Source organism: Nerophis ophidion, linkage group LG01 (assembly GCF_033978795.1).
Source record: "Nerophis ophidion isolate RoL-2023_Sa linkage group LG01, RoL_Noph_v1.0, whole genome shotgun sequence".
Taxonomy (NCBI): domain Eukaryota; kingdom Metazoa; phylum Chordata; class Actinopteri; order Syngnathiformes; family Syngnathidae; genus Nerophis; species Nerophis ophidion.
In genome coordinates, this window is record NC_084611.1 from 74,356,616 (window position 1) to 74,380,468 (window position 23,853).

Genomic DNA, 23,853 nt, shown 5'->3' on the forward strand with positions numbered 1-23,853 from the left:
TTTTAGGTTAGATCAATTTGGACCGTGCCTTTGAAATGTTGTATCTAGATTGATCTCCCAAGGCGCTTTGGATATAAAATATCAAAATGAGCAACCTCTGTCTCTGATTGATTTAAAACCAGTTTATGTATCATAAAATAACCTGGGGGCGTTGACCTAAGGAAGAACAGGTACAAACGCAACAGTAATGCCTTACATTATTGTATTGCTGCCTCCAAAAACATGTTAACTTTGGGTTTGTATTTACTGTACTGTTCTTCTGGGAGAACCGCAACAGTGTTACTCAAACTCGAACAACATGTTTCCCTTTATTGAGGAGGCGGCGTCCAATCCCCAACAAGTGGCTGTAGACGCATATTAATAAGGAGAATGTGACTCCAGAAATAAATAGGCATTGGAGGTGTGAATGAAGGAGGTGTGACCAACAGCCCAGGAGGAGGCCTTTCTCCGCTAACGGGACTGACGGAGAAACAAAGCGTGGCAGATAAAGCGTGAAATTAGATTAGGGAGCCCAGTGTGCCGGCCTGTTCCGTGCTCTTCCGCTTTGCACCGGGCTGGCCTGTTTACACTGCATTTGGATTGGATCCAGATTACACAGAGGGAGGAAAAATAGCCTGGGGTGGAGATAAGTGACTGTATTTTGGATTTGGACCACTTATTAAAAACAAAAGACACACATGACTCTTAATTACGTTTTAGTCTGTTGGTATGACGGACAATACTGACAGGAGGTGGATAAGATTTGATAAAACACCCAGTTGGTTTAGCACGAAAGTATCGTATTCTTGGTCGGGCTTTTTTGCCGATATTCCGATATTGTCCAACTCTTAATTACCGATACCAATATCAACCGATATATAAAGTCGTGAAATTAACACATTATTATGCCTAATTTAATTGTGATGCCCCGCTGGATGCATTAAACAATGTAACAAGGTTTTCCAAAATAAATCAACTCAAGTTATGAGAAAAAAATGCCAACATGTCACTGCCATATTTATTATTGAAGTCACAAAGTGCATTTTTTTTTTTTTAACATGCCTCAAAACAGCAGCTTGGAATTTAGGACATGCTCTCCCTGAGAATGAGGAGGTTGAGGTGGGCGGGGTTGAGGTTGGGGGCGGGATGGTGAGTAGGAGGTAGCGGGGGGTGTGTATTGTAGCGTCCCGGAAGAGTTAGTGCTGCAAGGGGTTCTGGGTATTTGTTTTTTTTGTAATAATAATAATGATTTTATTTGTAAAAAGCACTTTACATTGAGCAAACAACCTCAAAGTGCTACAGTGTATAAAATAATGATAATAATAATAAATAAATAAAAAACATTAATAATAAAAATACAATATAAAAACTAGAAGAGCCTAATAGCTAGAACTAGTATGCGTATATCTACAAAAAAAGCTTTTTTTTTTTTTTTTTAAAAGAAGGGTTTTAAGCCTTTTTTAAAAGCATCCCCAGTCTGAGGTGCCCTCAGGTGGTCAGGGAGAGCGTTCCACAGACTGGGAGCAACGGAGCAGAAAGCCTGGTCTCCCATAGTTCGTAGCTTTGTCCTTGGAGGTTGGAGGAGGTCAGCCTGTTTAGAGCGGAGGTCTCCCGTCCAAAGGCAAAACCCAGTAACTCAATTTTGGTCAAAACTGAGCTGATAATAATTTTGGAGTTCCTAGGTGATATGCTTTACATTAGTGTATGCGATATTGCAATTTGTTCCGTAAGTAAGCTGTTACGCGCATGGCAGGACCTAGCAACTACTACATAACCGCATAGATACAACAGAAAAACCTAGTATCTCAAGGGACCAATCGAAGCTTCTTTGTCAGTCGCCTTATTGTCTTTAATGAGACATTTGCACGAATGGGGGCCGACGGTCAACCTGATTATGTGATATTATGGCACGAGGGGATATTTGGAAGATTGGCCCAGGACGTTGCAAGCACCTTCATTAAATGTATTGTTCTTGATTCTTCCCCTTGCATACTCTTTTGGGCAGATAACTGTGGAGGTCAAAATAAAAACTGGACGCTGTACACGGCTCTTGCCCAATGTGCAAACGCAGAATGGGGCCCACCCGGGATTGTGATAAAATATCTGGAGAAAGGGCACACGTTCATGAGAGCAGATTCAATCCATGGCTCAATCGGCAAGAAAATGAAAGCTGAAGAAAACATCTATACGTTTGATGACTTTGTAGATCTTTGTAAGACAGCATCAAGATAGATTGGTTTTCCTTTGTTTTCTCAAAATCAGCTAGAAGTGAGTTACTAGGTTTTGCCTTTGGACGGGAGAGGTGTTGTGTGGAGGATTTGGGAGTGACTAGTTCTTTGAGGTAGAGGGGGGGCATTTCCATGGAGGCACTGGTGGGTTAGCAGGGAGACTTTGTATTCAATCCTCAGTGGAACAGGAAGCCAGTGAAGGGATTTCAGAGTTGGTGTAATATGGTCGCATTTCTGCACTCTCAGTTTATGTTGTGTTACGGTGTGGATGTTCTCCCAAAATGTGTTTGTCATTCTTGTTAGGTGTGGGTTCACAGTGTGGTGCATATTTGCAATGGTGTTAAAGTTGATCAGAAACACTTTAAACGTGTCCAAACTCTGACCGTCTTGCTGTATAGCTTCCTGTTGCTAAACAACGGCTTTGAAATATCGTCCGGTTTGCAGCATTTTTAGTTGAAGGAATTTATCAGCGAAGGTGGCTTTGTTCAGCAGCAAGTCTGTTTTTGTGATAAGACTGAAAAACACGCTGCAGCGGACCTCTTATTACGGCGATGGAGAAGGCACTACCAGGACACAAGACGATGAGGGATCGCCTCACACTGCAATTTTTGCTAACATTAACAGTGACTGTAAAAACACTGATTGTTTATTATGTCAAAACTCCGGGAGTGTTCAACAATGCCACAACTACTTACAGACACAAGGTAAAATTATTTTATTTTGTTTGTTTTTTATTGTAGCAGTATGGTGGTTAATATTTTGGAGCGCACCAACAAGACTTATGTGGGTTTTCAGGTTTCAGGTTGAATTATTTTAGACATTTAAACATTTGATGGAGAAAGAGAGTATATATTGTGTGTGTGCGTGTGTGTGTGTATGTATGTATATATAAAATATGTGTGTGTGTGTATATATATATATATATATACATATATATATATATATATATATATACATATATATATATATATATATATATATATATGTATGTATGTGTGTGTATATATATGTGTACGTGTATATATGTGTGTATATATATATATATGTCTATATACATGTATTTATGTATGTATGTTTATGTATACATGTGTGTAATATGTATGTATATATATATATATATATATATGTGTATGCATATATATATATATATATATATATGTGTGTATATATGTATGTATATGTTTGTATGTACGTACATACATATGTATGTATATACGTGTATGTATGTTTGTGTATGTTAATATATGTGTATGTATATATATATATATATATATATTTATGTATGTATATATGTGTGTATATATATGTATATTTTTATATGTGTATATATCTATGCATATATATGTGTGTGTATATATATATGTATATATGTGTGTATATACATGTATTTTTTAATATATATGTATACTTATGAACGTGTGTTTAGCGTTGTCACCTGCCACACAACATCCTGCACAGGTTTATATAGTTCATGATTAATGCAATATTTTTTTATGGTTAATCACTTGTGTTAACTATGACAGCCCTAAAAAAAAATACAAAAAATAATTGGTCTTTCAAATTGCTCGTGGAACCTGATAAAATACTCTCAGGCTCCCCACCTTGCCTTGTCCTAATGCACATAATCCAAGGAGGTGCCCAAAGGCTTGTGATCCATCCCAGTTTTGGACGAGCTTCACACACATTGAGGAGTGATGGTGTCCCCCCTCCCCAAAAGCCCCATCATCCTCTCTCCCATCTTCATCATCATCATTACTTTCACATCCTGTGCATCCCGACGGGCCCAAGCGGCCCTCACAGGTCACCGGTGGTTAATCTCCCCCACATTTGGGTTGCCGGGCAGACATCTCTGTCACGACCCGTGGGAGTGGCGACTCACACCATCCGTGACCTAGCGGCACAATGTGTGTTTTGTCTGGGCCGCGCCATCCCAGGTATTCTCCATGCATTCCATCCCTCCCTGTGGTCGACAGCAGTGGGGGGGCTGGGGGGGTCTCGCACTGCGGGGGACAAATTGATATCCACTCGGTGTTTGCCAAAATGTGCCCTGAGCAGCCTGGCCGCCTGCATCCAGCGGCGGTGCATGAGACACCTGCCAAACAGCTGTCACACACACCCTCAAACGTGAACATGCATGCACACACGCATGCTGCTCCAAAATCTTACACATTCCTCTTTTAATTGCTCCATCAACACCTTCACTTTACAGGCCATTTTTGGCATTTTCACCCATGTCTGATACATTTTGGTGATCAGCATTTGTAACATCAGCTAAAAATGGAATCTACTTTCGTTGTTTGACATCTCTTTACAGCCTTTGTATATACATTCATCTTGGAATGTTACCACTTTCCATCAGGTTTTTTTTGGCCCTGTAATGAGGTGGCGACTTGTCCAGTGTGTACACCACCTTCCGCCTGATTGTAGCTGAGATAGGCGCCAGCGCCCCCCGCGGTAGTAAATGGATGGATATTCTATTTAAATATGTGTATACATATATAAATCTCCTGATGATTGAGCGAACCCCTCATGAAACAGTTCTGTGGAGATGAAGTAGTCTTGTGATTTTTTTTCCCATACATACATATATATATATATTTATATTTATATATATATATATATCTAATGTGTGTGTGTGTGTGTGTGTGTGTGGTTGTGTGTATATATATATATATATATATATATATATATATGTGTGTGTGGGAAAAATCACAAGACTACTTTATCTCTACAGAACTGTTTCATGAGGGGTTCCCTCAATCGTCAGGGGATATATATGTGTATATATATATATATATATATATATATATATATATATATACATGTGTATATATGTGTATATATATGTGTGTGTGTATATATGTGTTTATATAAATATGTATATATATATATATATATATATATATATATATATATATATATATGTGTGTGTGCGTATATACATGTATGTATGTGTGTGTATACATGTGTGTGTGTGTGTGTATATATATATATATATATATATATGTATGTGTGTGTGTATATGTACATGTGTATATACGATAATGTGTATATACGTGTGTGTGTGTATATATATATATATATATATCCCGCAGACGTGAGCACATCACCCCTATATTAGCGTCCCTTCACTGGCTCCCTGTGCGTTATCGAATCAATTTTAAACTCCTTCCATTTGATTTTAAATGTCTAAACAACCTGGCGCCAACATATCTCTCCGACCTCCTTCAGCCTTACTGCCCCACTCGATCCCTAAGATCAGCCGATCAGCTGCTACTGATGGTCCCTGACACAAGGCTGAAGCTTAGAGGTGACAGAGCTTTCGTTGCTGCTGCTCCCAAGCTCTGGAACGACCTACAGTACCTCTGAGTGTTAGACAAGCCTCCTCTCTTCCTGTTTTTAAATCTCTCTTAAAAACATACTTTTATTCCTTGGCTTTTAACACTAAGTGATATCCATCCTGCAATGGCGCCCCATTATACACCTGCTGTGAAACTGTTTTTATTATTTATTTATGTATTTTTTATCATGTTCTGTTTGTGTTGTTTGCTCGGTCCTCGAATTATCTTTTAACCTGTCCATTGTACAGCACTTTGGCTACCCCTGTGGTAAATTTTAAATGTGCTTTATAAATAAAGTGGATTTGATTTGATATATATATATATATATATATATATATATATATACGATGAGGTGGCGACTTGTCCAGGGTGTACCCCGCCTTCCGCCCGATTGTAGCTGAGATAGGCGCCAGTGCCCCCGCGACCCCGAAAGGGAATAAGCGGCAGAAAATGGATGGATGGATGGATATATATTTAAGGAAACTATTTCCGTTTGATTACGACTTAATATTTTTCTCTGTTAACATTTTTCACATAAGATTCCAACTTTTTGTTAGGAGTAAAAAAGATTACTTTGTAATCATGACTTTTAATATTTGTTTCTGTTAAATTTTTTTGTAATTACATTCCAACTTTTTGTAAAAAAAAAAATACAAAATTACGACCTTTAATATTTTTCTTTTTACTTTTTTATTTTTACAAAAGATTTTGACTTTTTGAAACTAAACAATGTTGAGTGATTACAACTTATAATATTTTTTCTGTTAAATTATTTCTCATAAGATCATAAGACTACGACTTTTTGGAAGTAAAATAAATGTAATTAATGTTGGATTACAACCTCTAAAAATGTTTTCCTGTTAACTTTTTACGCGAAAGTTTCCAATTAAAAAAAAAAAACAACAAAAAAACGATTTACGTTTGATTGCGACTTTTAATATTTTTCTCTGTTAACATATTTTTTCAAAATATTCCAACTTTTAGGTAGAAATAAAAACGATTACTTTTTAATCATGACTTTTAATATTTGTTTCTGTTTATTTTTATGATTAGATTCAAGCTTTTTGTAAAAAATTACGTCCTTTAATATTTTTCTTTTAACTTTTTTTTTTACATAAAATTCCATCTTTTTGGAACTAAAATAAAGTTGACTGATTACAACTTCTCATGTTTTTTCTGTTAAATTATTTCTCATAAGACTACGCCTTTTTGGAAGTAAAATAAATATAATCAATGTTGGATTACAACCTCTAAAAATGTTTTCCTGCTAACTTTTTATGCAAAAGAATCCGAATTTTAAAATACATACAAACAAAAAAACAAAAACATTTACGTTTGATTAGGACTTTTAATATTTTTCCCTGTTAACATTTTTCACATAAGATTCCAACTTTTTGGTAGGAATAAAAAAAGATTACTTTTTAGTAATGACTTTTAATATTTGTTTCTGTTAACTATTTTTGGTCAATAGATTTCAAGTTTTTGTAAAAAAAAAATACAAAATTACGACCTTTTTACATAAGATTCCGACTTTTTGGAACTAAAAAAAGTTGGCTGTTTGATTACAACTTCTAAAAATGTTGTCTGTTAAATTATTTCTTAAAGGACTACGACTTTTTGGAAGTAAAATAGATTTAATTTATGTTGGATTACAATTTATAAAACATTTTCCTGTGAATTTTTTTTTTGTAGGATTACGTGTTAGAAGATTTTTTTTTAACATTTCTGTTTGATTTTGATATTTTTCTTAACTTTCTTCATATTTGGACATTTTGTCAGCAAAAAAAAAAACAACTAAATACTTTATTCACGGAGAACACTTTGACGTTATGCAAAGGGCTACGTGAGATTTTTAAAAAATATTGTAAAAATAGCAACAATTCGAAAATCTTTTATAAATATATTTTTTGAATAACACTTCAACAAAATATGAATGTAAGTTCATACACTGTAAAAAGAAATGCAACAATGCAATATATAATGTTGACAGCTGGATTTTTTTGTGGACATGTTCCATAAATATTGATGTTTTATGATTTATTTTTTTGTGAAGAAATGTTTAGAATGAAGTTGATGAATCCAGATGGATCTCTATTACAATCCCCAAAGAGGGTACTTTAAGTTGATGATTACTTCTATGTGTAGAAATCTTTATTTATAATTGAATCACTTGTTTATTTTTCAACAAGTTTTTACTTATTTTATATCTTTTTTTCCAAATAGTTCAAGAAAGACCACTACAAATGAGCAATATTTTGGACTGTTATACAATTTAATAAATCAGAAACTGATGACATAGTGCTGTATTTTACTTATTTAGCTCTTTTTTTTTCAACCAAAAATGCTTTGCTCTGATTAGGGGGTACTTAAATTAAAAAAAAAAAATTCACAGGGGGTACATCATTGAAAAAAGGTTGAGAACCACTGTTTTAAAGGACCGTTACTGAAATAATTTTAGCCTGATTGCGATTTTTTTCTTGAAATATGACCAATTTTTTTTCATGCCACAACCTATCCTCCAAAAATGACAACTTTTTTTTTGGACAAACTATTGAAAAATAAAAAAAAAAGTCTCCTAAGAGTCGTGTTAATGACGACCTTAGTGGAAACTCGTCACACCAATAAAATCCCCATGCATGTTCACGATGTTTACCATGCCACATCCAACAAGATGGTAGCTGCTTAAAAAGTAGCACAAGTAAGTTGAGAGAACCTTCCAGGGGGTCTCGGAGTGTAAATATGCAAGTTGGTCCGCAGCCTTGGCACGTCATGGCATCAGAAAAGTCCACTTTGCCATCTGCTCTAATTCAAACAGACTCTCGAACGTAGACGAGGGAAATCCGTGAATTCTCCGGCGTGATTAGATGATCTCTAACGACGTGGTCCAACATGATGGTTGCAGGTTGTGTTTACACCAGTCCATGCATTCCAACACGTGGATGACAGGCCATGATTACAGTTTAGTTACAGCAGGACCTGCACCGAGCAAATATTTTTTCCGAGACTTTTTTATTGTTGGCTTTCTCACCGCGTCGCCCCTTGAAGAGACATTCCGAAACGGTATCGTGTCAAGTGGCGTGGGGGAAGTGCACGTATTCTGGCTCTGCACCCACACACGCTGTCACGTCAACACAAAGCGTGAAACAGACGGAGACGATGGAGATGGAGGGGAGGGGGAAAAAAAGCAGCGGGTGGTAAAGGGAAAGAGGCGGAGCTGCAGCGTGAGGCAGTGACTGTGCCGTCAATCAAAGCTGTCCGGGGGAATGTTTCGGGCCCTCGGAGGCCTCGGCGAAAGCTGCAGGAAGCGCTTACAGACACACCTCGGGCCTGGATGGCGGTGTCACGTGACTCAAGGGGTTCCGAAACACACTCCTTCAATCACTTGTACTTTTAGTCAGCACCTATTGTTTGTGCAAGAAAGCACATAAGTACTGTCATAGACATTCCATCCACTTTTGCTTACTTAACTTTGTGTTAAGAATGCATTTTTCATTCATGTCCATATTTAATCCATATGCAAGATAGTGGACTAAGAACTATCTAACTGTTTCAACTCAGCTGTTACAAGGATTGTTGACTAATGTGACAACGATTATGGGGTCTTTGTACCTTCTGTTCATTCTATTTCCATTTCTGTGAAGCGAATCAAAAAACAAAGTTAGGGCCGGTTTTTTGATTTTTTTTTTTACTATACATGGCAGGTTTTGAAAACAAACAAAAAAGGGTTGATTTTCATTGAAGTATTGCCATAAAATTTGTTTTTTTGCTGTTTTCCTTTTATGGATTTTTCCCCCCAGAGAAACACAAAAATCATCCAAAATGCAAAAATGTGTGTTTATCTGTGTGATGACAAATTGAACCGGAAGCAGTATTTTAGCTTTAGTTTTTGGCGTAAGGTAACACCTTTGTTCCATTGTTGTTTTAAGAACGTGTCATTAACTAGTTGTTAGTTGTCCAACATTTTGTTTCGGAAACGAAAACAGAAAAAATGGCCCGAAATCTGTTTCTTGATTTGCATTTAAGAATTGGAAATAGAATGAACAGAAGGCACACGGACCTGTGTACCTTCCGTTCATTGTATTTCCAATTCTGTAATGCAAATCAAGAAACAAAGTTAGGGTCGGTTTTTAATTTTTTACTATATAAGGCAGATTCGAAAACAAACAAAAAACGGTTGATTTTCATTAAAGTTTTGCAATAAAATTTGATTTTGTGCTGTTTTCCTTTTACGGATTTTTTTATTTCCAGATAAACACAAAAATCATCCAAAATGCAAAAATGCGTGTTTACATGTGTGATGACAATTTCAACCGGAAGCAGTATTTTAGCTTTAGTTTTTAGCATAACCGTAACATCTTTGTTCAGCAGGAGTCCTACTGTCGTTTAAAAAAAGTATCATTTAATAGTTGTCCAACTTTTGTTCAAGAAATGAAAATAGAAAAAATGGCCCGAAATTTGTTTCTTGATTTGCATTTAAGAATTGGAAATTGAATGAATGGAAGGCACATGGACCCGTGTACCTTCCATCCATTCTTTTTCCAATTCATGTTTTACTTTATAAGACAGATTTGAAAAGAAACAAAAAAGGGTTGATTTTCATTAAATTATTGCCATAAAATTAGATTTTGTGCTGTTTTCCTTTTATGGATTTTTTTTTCAGATAAACACAAAAAACATCCAAAATGCGAAAATGTGTGTCTATCTGTGTAATGACAAATTGAACTGGAAGCAGTATTTTAGCTTTAGTTTTTAGCATAAGGAAGCAGTACCGGAACCGGAAGCAGTATTTTAGCTTTAGTTTTTAGCATAGAGTAACACTTTTGTTCTATTGTTGTTTTAAGAACGTGTCATTAAATAGTTGTTAGTTGTCCAACATTTGTTTAGGAAATGAACACAGAAAAAATGGCCCAAAATTTATTTCTTGATTTGCATTTAAGAATTGGAAATAGAATGAACAGAAGGCACACGGACCTGTGTACCTTCCGTTCATTCTATTTCCAATTCTGTAAAGCAAATAAAAAAACGAAGTTAAGCCGGTTTTTGATTTTTTACTACTGTATATAAGGCAGATTTGAAAACAAACAAAAAAGGGTTGATTTTCATTGAAGTGTTGCCATAAAATTTGATTTTGTGCTGTTTTCTTTTTATGGATTTTTTTATTTCCAGATAAACACAAAAATCATCCAAAATGCAAAAATGCGTGTTTATCTATGTGATGACAAATTGAACCGGAAGCAGTATTTTAGCTTTAGTTTTTGGCATAAGGTAACACCTTTGTTCTATTGTCGTTTTAAGAACGTGTCATTAAATAGTTGTTAGTTGTCCAACATTTTGTTTCGGAAACGAAAACAGAAAAAATGGCCCGAAATCTGTTTCTTGATTTGCATTTAAGAATTGGAAATAGAATGAACAGAAGGCACACGGACCTGTGTACCTTCCGTTCATTTTATTTCCAATTCTGTAAAGCAAATCAAAAAACAAAGTTAGGGCCGGTTTTTGATTTTTTACTATATAAGGCAGATTTGAAAACAAACAAAAAAGGGTTGATTTTCATTAAATTATTGCCATAAAATTTGATTTTGTGCTGTTTTCCTTTTATGGATTTATTTCCCCAGATAAACACAAAAATCATCCAAAATGCAAAAGTGCATGTTTATCTGTGATGACAAATTGAACCGGAAGCAGTATTTTAGCTTTAGTTTTTAGGAATAACGGTAACACCTTTTGTTCAGCAGGAGTCCTACTGTCGTTTAAAAAATGTATCATTTAATAGTTGTCCAACTTTTGTTCAAGAAATGAAGATAGAAAAAATGGCCCAGAATATGTGTCTTGATTTGCATTTAAGAATTGGAAATAGAATGAACGGAAGGCACATGGACCCGTGTACCTTCCATCCATTCTTTTTCCAATTCATTTTTTACTATATAAGGCAGATTTTAAAACAAACAAAAAAGGGTTGATTTTCATAAAATTATTGCAATAAAATTAGATTTTGTGCTGTTTTCCTTTTATGGATTTTTTCCCCAGATAAACACAAAAAACATCCAAAATGCAAAAATGCATATTTATCTGTGTGATGACAAATTGAACCGAAAGCAGTATTTTAGGTTTAGTTTTTAGCATAAGGAAGCAGTACCGGAACCGGAAGCAGTATTTTAGCTTTAGTTTTTAGCATAACGTTAACACCTTTGTTCTATTGTTGTTTTAAGAAAGTGTCATTAAATAGTTGTTAGTTGTCCAACATTTGTTTAAGAAATGAACTCAGAAAAAATGGCCCAAAATCTGTTTCTTGATTTGCATTTAAGAATTGGAAATAGAATGAGCGTAAGGCACACGGACCTGTGTACCTTCCGTTCATTTTATTTCCAATTCTGTAAAGCAAATAAAAAAACAAAGTTGGGGCCGGTTTTTGATTTTTTACTATACATGGCAGATTTGAAAACAAACAAAAAAAGGTTGATTTTCATTAAATTATTGACATAAAATTTAATTTTGTGCTGTTTTCCTTTTATGGATGTTTTTTTTCCAGATAAACACAGAAATCATCCAAAATGCAAAAATGCGTGTTTATCTGTGTGATGAAAATTTAAACCGGAAGCAGTATTTTAGCTTTAGTTTTTAGCATAACTGTAACATCTTTGTTCAGCAGGACTCCTACTGTCGTTTTAAAAAAGTGTCATTAAATAGTTGTCCAACTTTTGTTTAGGAAATGACAACAGAAAAAATGTCCCGAAAGGCACACGGACCCGTGCACCTTCCGTTCATTCTATTTCCAATTCTGTAAAGCAAATCAAAAAACAAAGTTAGGGCCGGTTTTGGATTTTTTACTATACATGGCAGATTTGAAACCAAAACAAAAAAGGGTTGATTTTCATTAAATTATTGCCATAAAATTGGATTTTGTGCTGTTTTCCCTTTTTATGGATTTTTTTTTTCCAGATAAACACAGAAATCATCCAAAATGCAAAAATGCGTGTTTACATGTGTGATGACAATTTCAACCGGAAGCAGTATTTTAGCTTTAGTTTTTAGCAAAACGGTAACACATTTGTTCAGCAGGAGTCCTATTGTCGTTTGAAAAAAGAATCATTTAATAGTTGTCCAATTTTTGTTCAAGAAATGAAAATGTAAAAAATGGCCCGAAATTTGTTTCTTGATTTGCATTTAAGAATTGGACATAGAATGAACGGAAGGCACACCGACCCGTGTACCTGCCGTTCAATTTCCAATTCTGTAAAGCAAATCAAAGAACAAAGTTAGGGCCATTTTCTATTTTTAACTATATGAGGCAGATTTGAAAACAAACAAAAAAAGGGTTGATTTTCAATAAAATAGAGCCATAAAATTGGATTTTGTACTGTTTTCCTTTTATGGATTTGTGTTTTTCCAGATAAACATAACAATCCAATTAATGTTTATCCAAAATGCAAAAATGCATGTTTATCTGTGTGATGACAAATTGAATTGGAAGCAGTATTTTAGCTTTTCCTTCGCGTTTAGCATGTTTTTAGCATAAAACTAACACCTTTGGTCCAGGTACCTCCCGTTCATTTTATTTCCAATTCTGAAACGCAAATCAAGAAACAAAATTAGGGCCGTTTTTTGATTTTTATTATATATGGCAGATTTTGAAACAAACAAAAAAGGGTTGATTTTCATTCAAATATTGCCACAAAATTGGATTTTGTGCTGTTTTCCTTTTTATGGATTTTTTTTTCCGGATAAACACAAAAATCGAATATATGTTCATCCAAAATTCAAAAATGCGAGTTTATCTGTCTGATTGGTGTTCGCCAGCTCACCTGCTGCCCGAGCACTTATCAGGCACTATTTAAGCCTGCCTTTCCTGATCACTCCGCCTGGCGTCATTAGTAGTTTTATGCTTGTGTCATGTAATACCAAAGTTCATGCTGTCTGTTTAGTTCATGCCTTGCCAAGTAAGTCTTAGTTATTTCATGCCACAGTTTCATATCCTAAGTTTTTTTTTGCCTTAGCTTCCGCGTGCGATAGGCACACTTGCCTTCGGGTGGTTTTCCGTTTTTGTACCTTTTTGCATTGAGATTAATAAATATGTTCCTACCTGCAAGCCTTGTCCAGAATAGTCCGTTTGCATCCTGGGAGAACAAACCTTGCAGCAAGCTGTGACCCCCACCCTCCCGTTGTGACAAAATCATGCTTTGGTAACATGCTTTATCAGTATGATGCTTTGAAAAGCTTTGCACCAAAATGTGCTACTGGTATCAGAACCAGAATAAGAATCAGAATAGTTTTTATTGCCATTCTTTGAGAACGGTTTCACAAACTAGGAATTTACTTGGCGCTATCGTGCAACATAAAACACATATAACACAGAATAGAATAACATGAGCTGTAACCGAGCTATCAGATCTTGTTATTGTTCAAGTGCCTGATGGCCAGGGGGAAGTAGCAATTATTTCTCACGTCCTCATTTTGATTAAAATAAAAAAGAGCACATAGTCTTGTATTTATTTTGTTTTGAGGGTTAAAATGTTTTATATTTTGTGTTCCTGTTGCTGATAAATTTTAGCTTCTTTAAATTATTTATTGAGCTTATTTAATTTTATCTTTCAGTATCAAATGGTTCAAGTCGGTCAAAAATGTTCATGGTTTAAATAAGGATTTATTTATAGTTTAGTTTCAGGCAAATTGATGCAGTGTAAATATTCTCTGGTAGAGGCAAAAAAAAAACAATGTTGATACAGTTATTCTCTGTTGATGTTTTCTTTAACGATAATGACGATACAATTTTACTGTCTGCAGAAACAATTTTATATGTTCTTTTCCTAGGGTGGAGTAACGGAAAATAATTGAGAAGCACCTGCTTAAGATAAAGGAGTGTCCATCCATCCATCCATTTTCTACCGCTTATTCCCTTTCGGGGTCGCGGGGGGCGCTGGCGCCTATCTCAGCTACAATCGGGCGGAAGGCAGGGTACACCCTGGACAAGTCGCCACCTCATCGCAGGGCTAACACAGATAGACAGACAACATTCACACTCACATTCACACATTAGGGCCAATTTAGTGTTGCCAATCAACCTATCCCCAGGTACATGTCTTTGGAGTGTGTATAAAAGTATAAAGGAGTGTGTATGCTCAAAATAAATAAATACACCATTATTACAATAATGTTTGTAAATAATAGCATAAGTTAACACAATAACTTTGACAGCACTAATAATTAGAGGTGTCTGATAATATCGGCCGTTAAATTCTTTAAAATTTAACATCGGAAATTATCGATCTCGGTTTCCAAATTATCGGTATCGGTTTCAAAAAGTACAATTTATGACTTTAAAACACCACTGTGTACACAGACGTAGGGAGAAGAACAGTGCCAATAAATCTTAAAGGAACTGTCTTTACGTGCCGGCCCAATCACATAATATTTACGGCTTTTCACACACAAGTGAATGCAAGGCATACTTTGTCAACAGCCGTACAGGTAACACTGAGGGTGGCCGTACAAACAACTTTAACACTGTTACAAATATGCGCCACACTGTGAACCCACACCAAACACATTTCGGTAGAACATCCGCACCGTAACACTACACAAACACAACAGAACAAATACCCAGCCCCCCTTGCAGCACTAACTCTTCCGGGTCGCTACAATATACACCCCCACTATTCCCCCCCACCTCAACCCTGCCCACCAGCTCCACCCACCTCAGCCTCCTTATGCTCTCTCAGTGAGAGCATGTCCCAAATTCCAAGCTGCTGTTTGAGGCATGTTAAACAAAATAATGCACTTTGTGACTTCAATAATAAATATGGCGGTGACATGTTGCCATTTTTTTCCATAACTTGAGTTGATTTATTTTGGAAAACCTTGTTACATTGTTTAATGCATCCAGTGGGGCATCACAACAAAATTAGGCATAATAATGTGTTAATTCCACGACTGTACATATCGGTATCGGTTTATTGGAATCAGTAATTTAGAGTTAGACAATATCGGAATATCGAATATCTGCAAAAAAGTCATTATCGGACATCTCTAATAATAATAATACAATAATAATAAAATATCAATTAATCATATAATTGATATATAATTGAGCAAATTTACCTGAAATACATTGTTTTTCTTTTTCGATTGAATTAAACACATTTATGTATTATTAATGTCGGCATTGTCTTTTGAATGTTTCACTTCTCAATACAATATTTGACTATACTTCTTTCAGTGTCAATTTGTTCTACAATGCCAAGTTGTTTGTTTTTCCCAATACCAAAACTTACTGGCGGTGTTCTGGCTCCATTAAAAAAAGTCACACAATTTAGAGATGCTTTCCATCACCATCAGACAACAACATTGTAGTGGTTAGAGTGTCCGCCCTGAGATCGGTAGGTTGGGAGTTCAAACCCCGGCCGAGTCATACCAAAGACTATAAAAAAAGGGACCCATTACCTCCCTGCTCGGCACTCAGCATCAAGGGCTGGAATTGGGGGTTAAATCACCAAAAATGATTGCTGGGCGCGGCCACTGCTGCTGCTCACTCCTCACCTCACCTCCAAGGGGGTGATCAAGGGTGATGGGTCAAATGCAGAGGATAAATTCGCCACACTTAGTGTGTGTGTGTGACAATCATTGGAACTTTAGCTTTAACTTTAAAGGCCTACTGAAATGAGATTTTCTCATTTAAACGGGGATAGCAGGTCCATTCTATGTGTCATACTTGATCATTTCGCGATATTGCCATATTTTTGCTAAAAGGATTTAGTAGAGAACATCCACCAAAAAATTGCAACTTCTGGTCGCTAATAAAAAAGCCTTGCCTGTACTGGAAGTAGCAGACGATGTGCGCGTGACGTCACGGATTATGGAGCTCTTCGCATCCTCACATTGTTTACAATCATGGCCACCAGCAGCGAGAGCGATTCGGGCCGAGAAAGCGACCATTACCCCAATAATTTGAGCGAGGATGAAAGATTCGTGGATGAGGATAGTGAGAGTGAAAGACTAGAAGAAAAAAAAGACAGGGCAGTGAGAGCGATTCAGATGGTATTAGACACATTTACTAGGATAATTTTGGAAAATCCCTTATCTGCTTATTGTGTTACTAGTATTTTAATGAGATTATACTGTCGTACCTGAAAGTCGGAGGGGTGTGGTGTCTGCCAGTGTCTCTGAGGGAAGCCACGGAGGAGGCAAGAGAGTTGCAGCTGCCTCTTTTTACACGAGGAACGACGCAAGCTCCGCTCATGTCTACGGTAAGAGCCAACTTATTACCACAATTTTTCACCGAAACCTGCCGGTTGACATGTGGTCGGGAACTATGTTCGCTTGACCGCTCTGTTCCATAGTAAAGCTTCACCTTCGGGAATGTAAACAAGGAAACTCCGGCTGTGTTTGTGTTGCTAAAGGCAGCTGCAATACACCGCTTCCCACCTACATCTTTCTTCTTTGACGTCTCCATTATTAATTGAACAAATTGCAAAAGATTCAGCAACACAGATGTCCAGAATACTGTGTAATTATGCGGTTAAAGCAGAGTACTTATAACTGGGATCGGGCTGGGAAAAAATGTCCGCTACAATCCGAGACGTCACGCGCACGCGTCATCATACCAACGTTTTAAAAGGATTCATCGCGGGAAATTTAAAATTACAATTTAGTAAACTAAAAAAGTCGTATTGGCATGTGTTGCAATGTTAATATTTCATCATTGATATATAAACTATCAGACTGCGTGGTCGGTAGTAGTGGGTTTCAGTAGGCCTTTTATATACTGTTGAATAATAAGTCGTATAATAAAATGTACATGGCCTGACCCACATTTGTAAATGATCAGGATTTCCTATTAATGGCTTGCAGAACCACTGCAGTATAAATTAATATGTAGAGTATATACAGGTATTTATACCAGGGTTTCTGCTTCTGTGTTTAACATTCACCAGCCACTAACATGCAGGAGTTAGACCTAATATTTAAAGGCCTACTGAAACCCACTACTACCCACCACGCAGTCTGATAGTTTATATATCAATGATGAAATATTAACATTGCAACACATGCCAATACGGCCTTCTTAGTTTACTAAATTGCAATTTTAAATTTCCCACGAAGTGTCGTGTTGAAAACGTCGCGGTATGATGACGCGTGCGTTTGACGTCTCGGGTTGTAGCGGACATTATTTTCCAGCCCGATCCCAGCTATAAGTAGTCTGCTTTAATTGCATAATTACACAGTGTTCTGGACATCTGTGTTGCTGAATCTTTTGCAATTTGTTCAATTAATAATGGAGAAGTCAAAGTAGAAAGATGGAGGTGGGAAGCTTTTAGCCTTTAGCCACACAAACACAGCCGGTGTTTCCTTATGTAAAATTCCCAAAGGTGAAGCCTTACTATGGATTTGAGCGGTCAAGCGAACATGGATCCCGACCACATGTCAACCGGCAGTTTTCGGTGAGAAAATTGTGGTAATAAGTCGGCTCTTACCGGAGACATCAGCGGAGCTTCTGTCCTGCTGCAGCTGCGTGACTTCCCTCAGAGACACTGGCGGTCAACACACCCGTGGCCACACCCCTCCGACTTTCAGGCACTATTTAATCTCACTACAACACTAGCAACACAATAGGCAGATAAGGGATTTTCCAGAATTATCCTAGTAAATGTATCTAATAACATCTGAATCGCTCCCACTGCAATCGCCTTTTTTTCTCTCTATTTTTTTCTAGACCTTCACTCTAAATTTCCTCATCCACGAATATTTCATCCTCGCTCAAATTAAGGGGGAAATTTGTCGCTTTCTCTGTCCGGATAGCGCTTGCTGCTGGATGCTACGACTATAAACAATGTGAGGATATGAGGAGCTCTACAACCCGTGACGTCACGCGCACATCGTCTGCTACTTCAGGGAAAGGCGAGGCTTTTTTATTAGCGACCAAAAGTTGCGAACTTTATCGTCTATGTTCTCTACTAAATTCTTTCAGCAAAAATATGGCAATATCTCGAAATGATCAAGTATGACACATAGAATGGACCTGCTATCCCCGTTAAATAAGAAAATCTAATTTCAGTAGGTTTTTAAGCTCAGGCATGTGGGGAATGATGTTCTATGCACAGGATAGATATGATATTTGACTTACCCGAGGGCTCTTCTGTACTGCTGACTGCAGGCGTAGGCGGTGTAACAGGAATCTCTGCTCCAGGACCAAAGCACACACACACACACAAATGCAACTTTCATCATTTTGCTGCATCCAAAGTAGGAAACTTTCAAACAACATTCCTGAATCTGCATTATAAATTATTTTCTGCAAAGTAGGAATTATTATTCATTATTATTGGAATATTTTTTGGGCCCAAGTGGAAATATCATCAGCTCGCCTGCCAAAACTTAAAGCCAGGGGTGTCCAAAGTATGCTAATATCGACATGCTAGAGCTTTTTTCATAATTTAGCAGGTAAAAACCTAGCGTCAATTATTTTGTTACCTGTTAGAATGCTAGCTTTTTTCAAACCAAATTTTGCAGATATACACAATCCTCAGTCATATATTTTGATAATTGATGCATGCTAAGGTTAGCATGCTAGCATTTTTAGCCAATCATGCAGGTATACACATCCATCCATCCCATCCATTTACTACCGCTTGTCCCTCTTAGGGTCGCGGGGGGTGCTGGAGCCTATCTCAGCTACATTCGGGCGGAAGGCGGTTTACACCCTGGACATTATGTCTGAAAATAAAAACCCGCAATAGGATGAATCAGCAAATTTCGAGGCACGATGTGGCGAGAGACGACTGTACTTCACCTAGAAATATTTAGCGATCTAAGTAACAAGCATAACTCTTGTGTAGTCCGTCATGCCTCGGCTTTAAATGGTCCCGTATACCAGACTTACGGCCATTAAGAGCAAGTTCCTCTTTGCAAATTGATCAAATTTTTTAATAATCTCTTTTACATAATTAGGGCAAACATGTTCCGATACTTTCAATGTTTCCCCCAACCCTAAACTTTCCATACCAGTGATTCTCAAACTGTGGTACGGGCTCCATCTAGTGGTACGCCCAAAAAAATCACTGAATTGAAATATTCAAACACGGTGTTACTGTTCAAACTGTGTCAAATGTTAAAGTGGCCAAACATATTAAAGATACTCGTGAAATAAAACCTCTGCCTGGTTTTTAATGAATATTTAGGTCTGCTGCGCTACTGTATATCAATGTTGGTCGAATGAAGAGCCAAGTGTTTTGTGAGGTGGTACTTGGTGAATACCACTGTTCTATATGTTAGAATAATTGTATTTAAGTTATCACAAAACTTTGTGCTGCAATGAGTTCCCGGCGAGAAGACAAAAGCTGTCTTTGAACCTACCAAGAAGAAGGCTCGTAAAACTCCACTGTGTAGGATGGGCAGCAACATAAAGGTGTTCTGTTTCTTTCATGTATTGTAATCAACAGAAAGATATTGTCTTGACCCGAGATCTACAAAGGGAAAAGGAAGCAGGACCAGACTCCCCTCCAGGCAACGCTTCTTTGAACTGTTAACGACCTTTTCTTTGAACTGTTTTAATCAATGGCTGTTTACGACCCCCGTCCCTTAGAAACAGCTGTTGCCATGTAATCAGAGAAAGTCCAAATAAAAGAGGAAGCGTACAATCTTTCGCCAGAGCGTAATGACACTACAAGGGTACAGATGTACACGATTCTCCTCACTGAGCCAAATCGAATTCTGTCTCGGTTTTTATTCCTTGCTTCTTGTCTCATTTAGTAGATGTCAACAGTGTTTGAACCTGTCACTATACCATCAATATTTTTGTGCGATTAAGATAATTTTTTCTTGAGCGGCTGCGCTTGCCTTTGGCTCGCCATTGCACATCTAACGCCTTCTGAGACTTGCGGGAAAAAGCATGGCTTTGAAATAACCAATTGGATGAAGAAGTCAAACCAAAGTGTCAAAGGCACACATGCAGGAAGGAAGTCTCAGCTGTGCACAGGTGAACACGCCGATAGAAAAAGCAAACGATTTGAATCACCTCAGCGTTTTAAAATAAATCTGACGATTCATGACGGATGGTTCAATAAAAAACGGAATGCAACTCAATGAGCCTGTCGATTGTCAGCCGTTAAACGTCGGCGTTGAGCCAAAATGGTTGCTAACGTCTGCAGACTTATGACTAGTGGTTTTGGAGAGCTGCAACACATCATAGTTCTCACAACTAATGTAACTGTTGAACTCAAATACCCATTCATTCAATAATTTTGTCTTACTTAAAACAATAATCATGAATACTTTTAAACATGCTGTGTTTTGAAATAGTACATGGTGTAATCCTTATGCATCGGTCTAAGCATACCTCAGTAGCACTTAATCATTGTTTACACTATTTAGTGTCTGCTTACATGAAGAATAGATTTTTTATGGTAATTATAAAATAATTTTTATATTTGTTTGAAATTGGCATTTGTTTTATTTTTTTTTTCAAGTTTTGCATTTTACATACAGCACTGTAGCATCCAAAGTTGTCCCCGAATTGTATAATAAAAATGTTGTTTTATTATAACTGATATTAAAAACAGACCGACATTTTATGGTGTATTCTAAAATCTGGAATGAAACCATATTCAGTGTTAATTTGTTACATTTTATCACTTTTGTCGTAAAGGCTCCCGATACGCGGATCACGCGCTGTGTATGTAGGGACCTGCAATCCGAGCGCATGTAAAATGTAAATAAATAAATGACAGAGAGTTTCATACAGAATATTGCCGTAAACATATTCCTAGCTGCTTCCTGCTCTGTCACTGATATGAAGATAATAGCACATTTCCCTGCATAGTCCTCACTGGTTCGTGATGCACGTTTTTAGGTTCTGGTCTGGAAAGGCAGTGATACTGGATTTAAATCCTAATCGGAATTTTATACAATATATATATATATATATATATATATATGTGTGTATATTTTATATATATATATATATATATATATATATATATATAAATGATAAATGGGTTGTACTTGTATAGCGCTTTTTACCTTCAAGGTACTCAAAGCACTTTGACATTACTTCCACATTTACCCATTCACACACCGATGGAGGGAGCTGCCAAGCAAGGCGCCAACCAGCACCCATCAGGAGCAAGGGTGAAGTGTCTTGCTCAGGACACAACGGACGTGACAAGGTTGGTACTAGGTGGGATTTGAACCATGGACCCTCGGGTTGCGCACGTCCACTCTCCCACTGCGCCACGCCGTCCCTATATGTCAAGTGACTTAAAATCGCAAGCTTATTTCCTTAACGTCCAACTAGGGAATATAATAAGAGTAGGACAAAATTTCAATTGACAAAAAACAAATGACATTTCGCAACGTTCAGGCTGTACAAACCTACCCTGTGTCGAGCTTCAAACTGATGACAGATCGCAAAGCATCTTCACGCTGCGATTAAAAATCTCGGCCTGAGCAATGACTTGACAGTTAAAAACTTTCGTTTTGTGTTTCATCTGTTTATTAAAAACTTAAAATGGGGGAATGGGGGGCAACTTTTAAATGAAAGCATACATAACTCTGCTGTATAAACTGAGAAATAGACTAACAAAGTAAAGAAGGGAGGGGAAATCAATGCTATAATTTTGACTTTACAGGCGTACAGGTCGGAAAAGAGAGCTTCGATTTATGTCTGTCTTAGCGACACAAGTTGAATAGACACATTTGCTGAAGTCTTTTTTTTTTTTAAACGTGATTTTTATGGGTAAAATATAAAAAAATCAGTCTACACAATAGCTACAATATTTCTGTTCAAAGACTGGATGTATTTCAATTTGAATAATGTCTTTCTACCAACATTTAAGAGGTAAAAGTAGCGTGCCACACTTGCTAAACTAAGCACTGAAACCCAACAATCCACGAGTTTGAAAAGTGAAAAACAGAAGAACAGAAAAAGCATTGACAGCTCAGAGATATACGTAAATGCAACAAAGAATCGCAGGTTTTGTTTTTAAGAACATATACATTTTATATAATATATAAATATATATAATATAATATATATATATATATATATATATATATATTTATATATATGTATATATATATGTATGTATGTATGTATGTATATACACACACATGTATGTATGTATATACACACACATGTATGTGTGTATATATTTTTATATATATATATATATATATATATATATATATATATATATATATATATATATATATATATATATATATATATACACACACACATGTATGTGTATATAAATACTGTATACATATATTAATACATATACTATATATATTATATATATACTATATATGTATATATATTCATATATACTATATATATGTATACATATGTGTATATATACAGTGTATACATACTGTATATAGTAGGGGTCTCAATAAAAATGGATTTTCAAATTGATCACGATTCTAAAACAAAAATTTAAACTATTTTTAATAAAAAGTATTGATTTTTAATCGAGAATCCATTTTGAAGCAAATCATGACCCCCGAGATTTGAATTGAATCGTGTTGAACCCAAAAATTTACAGGGCTATATAAATAAAATTATATGATTTATATAATATATATATATATATATATATATATATATATATATATATATATATATATATATATATATATATATATATATATATATGTACAAAGTTTTGGTGGTTTATCTGTTATACAGTGTTCAATACCGGTAGAACAGAATATAGGTTAGGTCAGGAAAAAACACAGAGGCTATTTCATCCCGAAAAGCCTGTTTCTCAGGTTTCTCTGCTCCCTGAAACAGGCTTGTAGGGATGATACAGTCCGTGTGTTTTTTCCTGACCTAATGTAAATTATATAAACATATATATTTGTATGTGTATAATTTATATATAAATAATATACTATAAATTATATATTATATATATTTTGATTTGTTTTAGTACAAAACATGCATCAAATTCAAAATTGACCAAAAAAGTATAAAAATCGTTTCACATGAATAAAAAAGTAATGAAATAAATGTTTGTAAACTAAATCCCGCCATTATTTGTAATAAAGCATGTTCACATTGACGTGCATAATATTAAAATATCACATTTCTTGGTCAAATCTGCTTTCACGTACTTATGCAGGGAGCAATGGGTGAGCGGCTCTGCTGGTAGCCTTTAGCGCAGCGGTTGCACGTGATACCCGTCACACCGTCTTTACAGGGACATTGTCCTGTGGTTTGGTTACAGGTTTTGCCGGCGGCACCCACGGGATGGCAATCACATGCTGTGAGGACACAGAAAAGAAAGAGAGAGGTACAGTGAGTGGTGGCA

At 36.3% G+C, this 23,853-nt stretch overlaps 1 protein-coding gene across 1 annotated transcript in view; it reads right to left on the reverse strand.

Moving 5' to 3' along the window:
- The window catches only part of ntn1a (netrin 1a), a 192,630-nt gene that overhangs the window by 32,453 nt on the left and 136,324 nt on the right, over window positions 1-23,853 (reverse strand). Inside the window, exons 3-4 of the mRNA XM_061911111.1 lie at window positions 23,657-23,806; window positions 18,666-18,719 (exon numbers count right to left, since the gene is read on the reverse strand). Coding sequence (XP_061767095.1) covers window positions 18,666-18,719; window positions 23,657-23,806 — 204 coding nt within the window. The remainder of the gene's footprint in view (window positions 1-18,665; window positions 18,720-23,656; window positions 23,807-23,853) is intronic.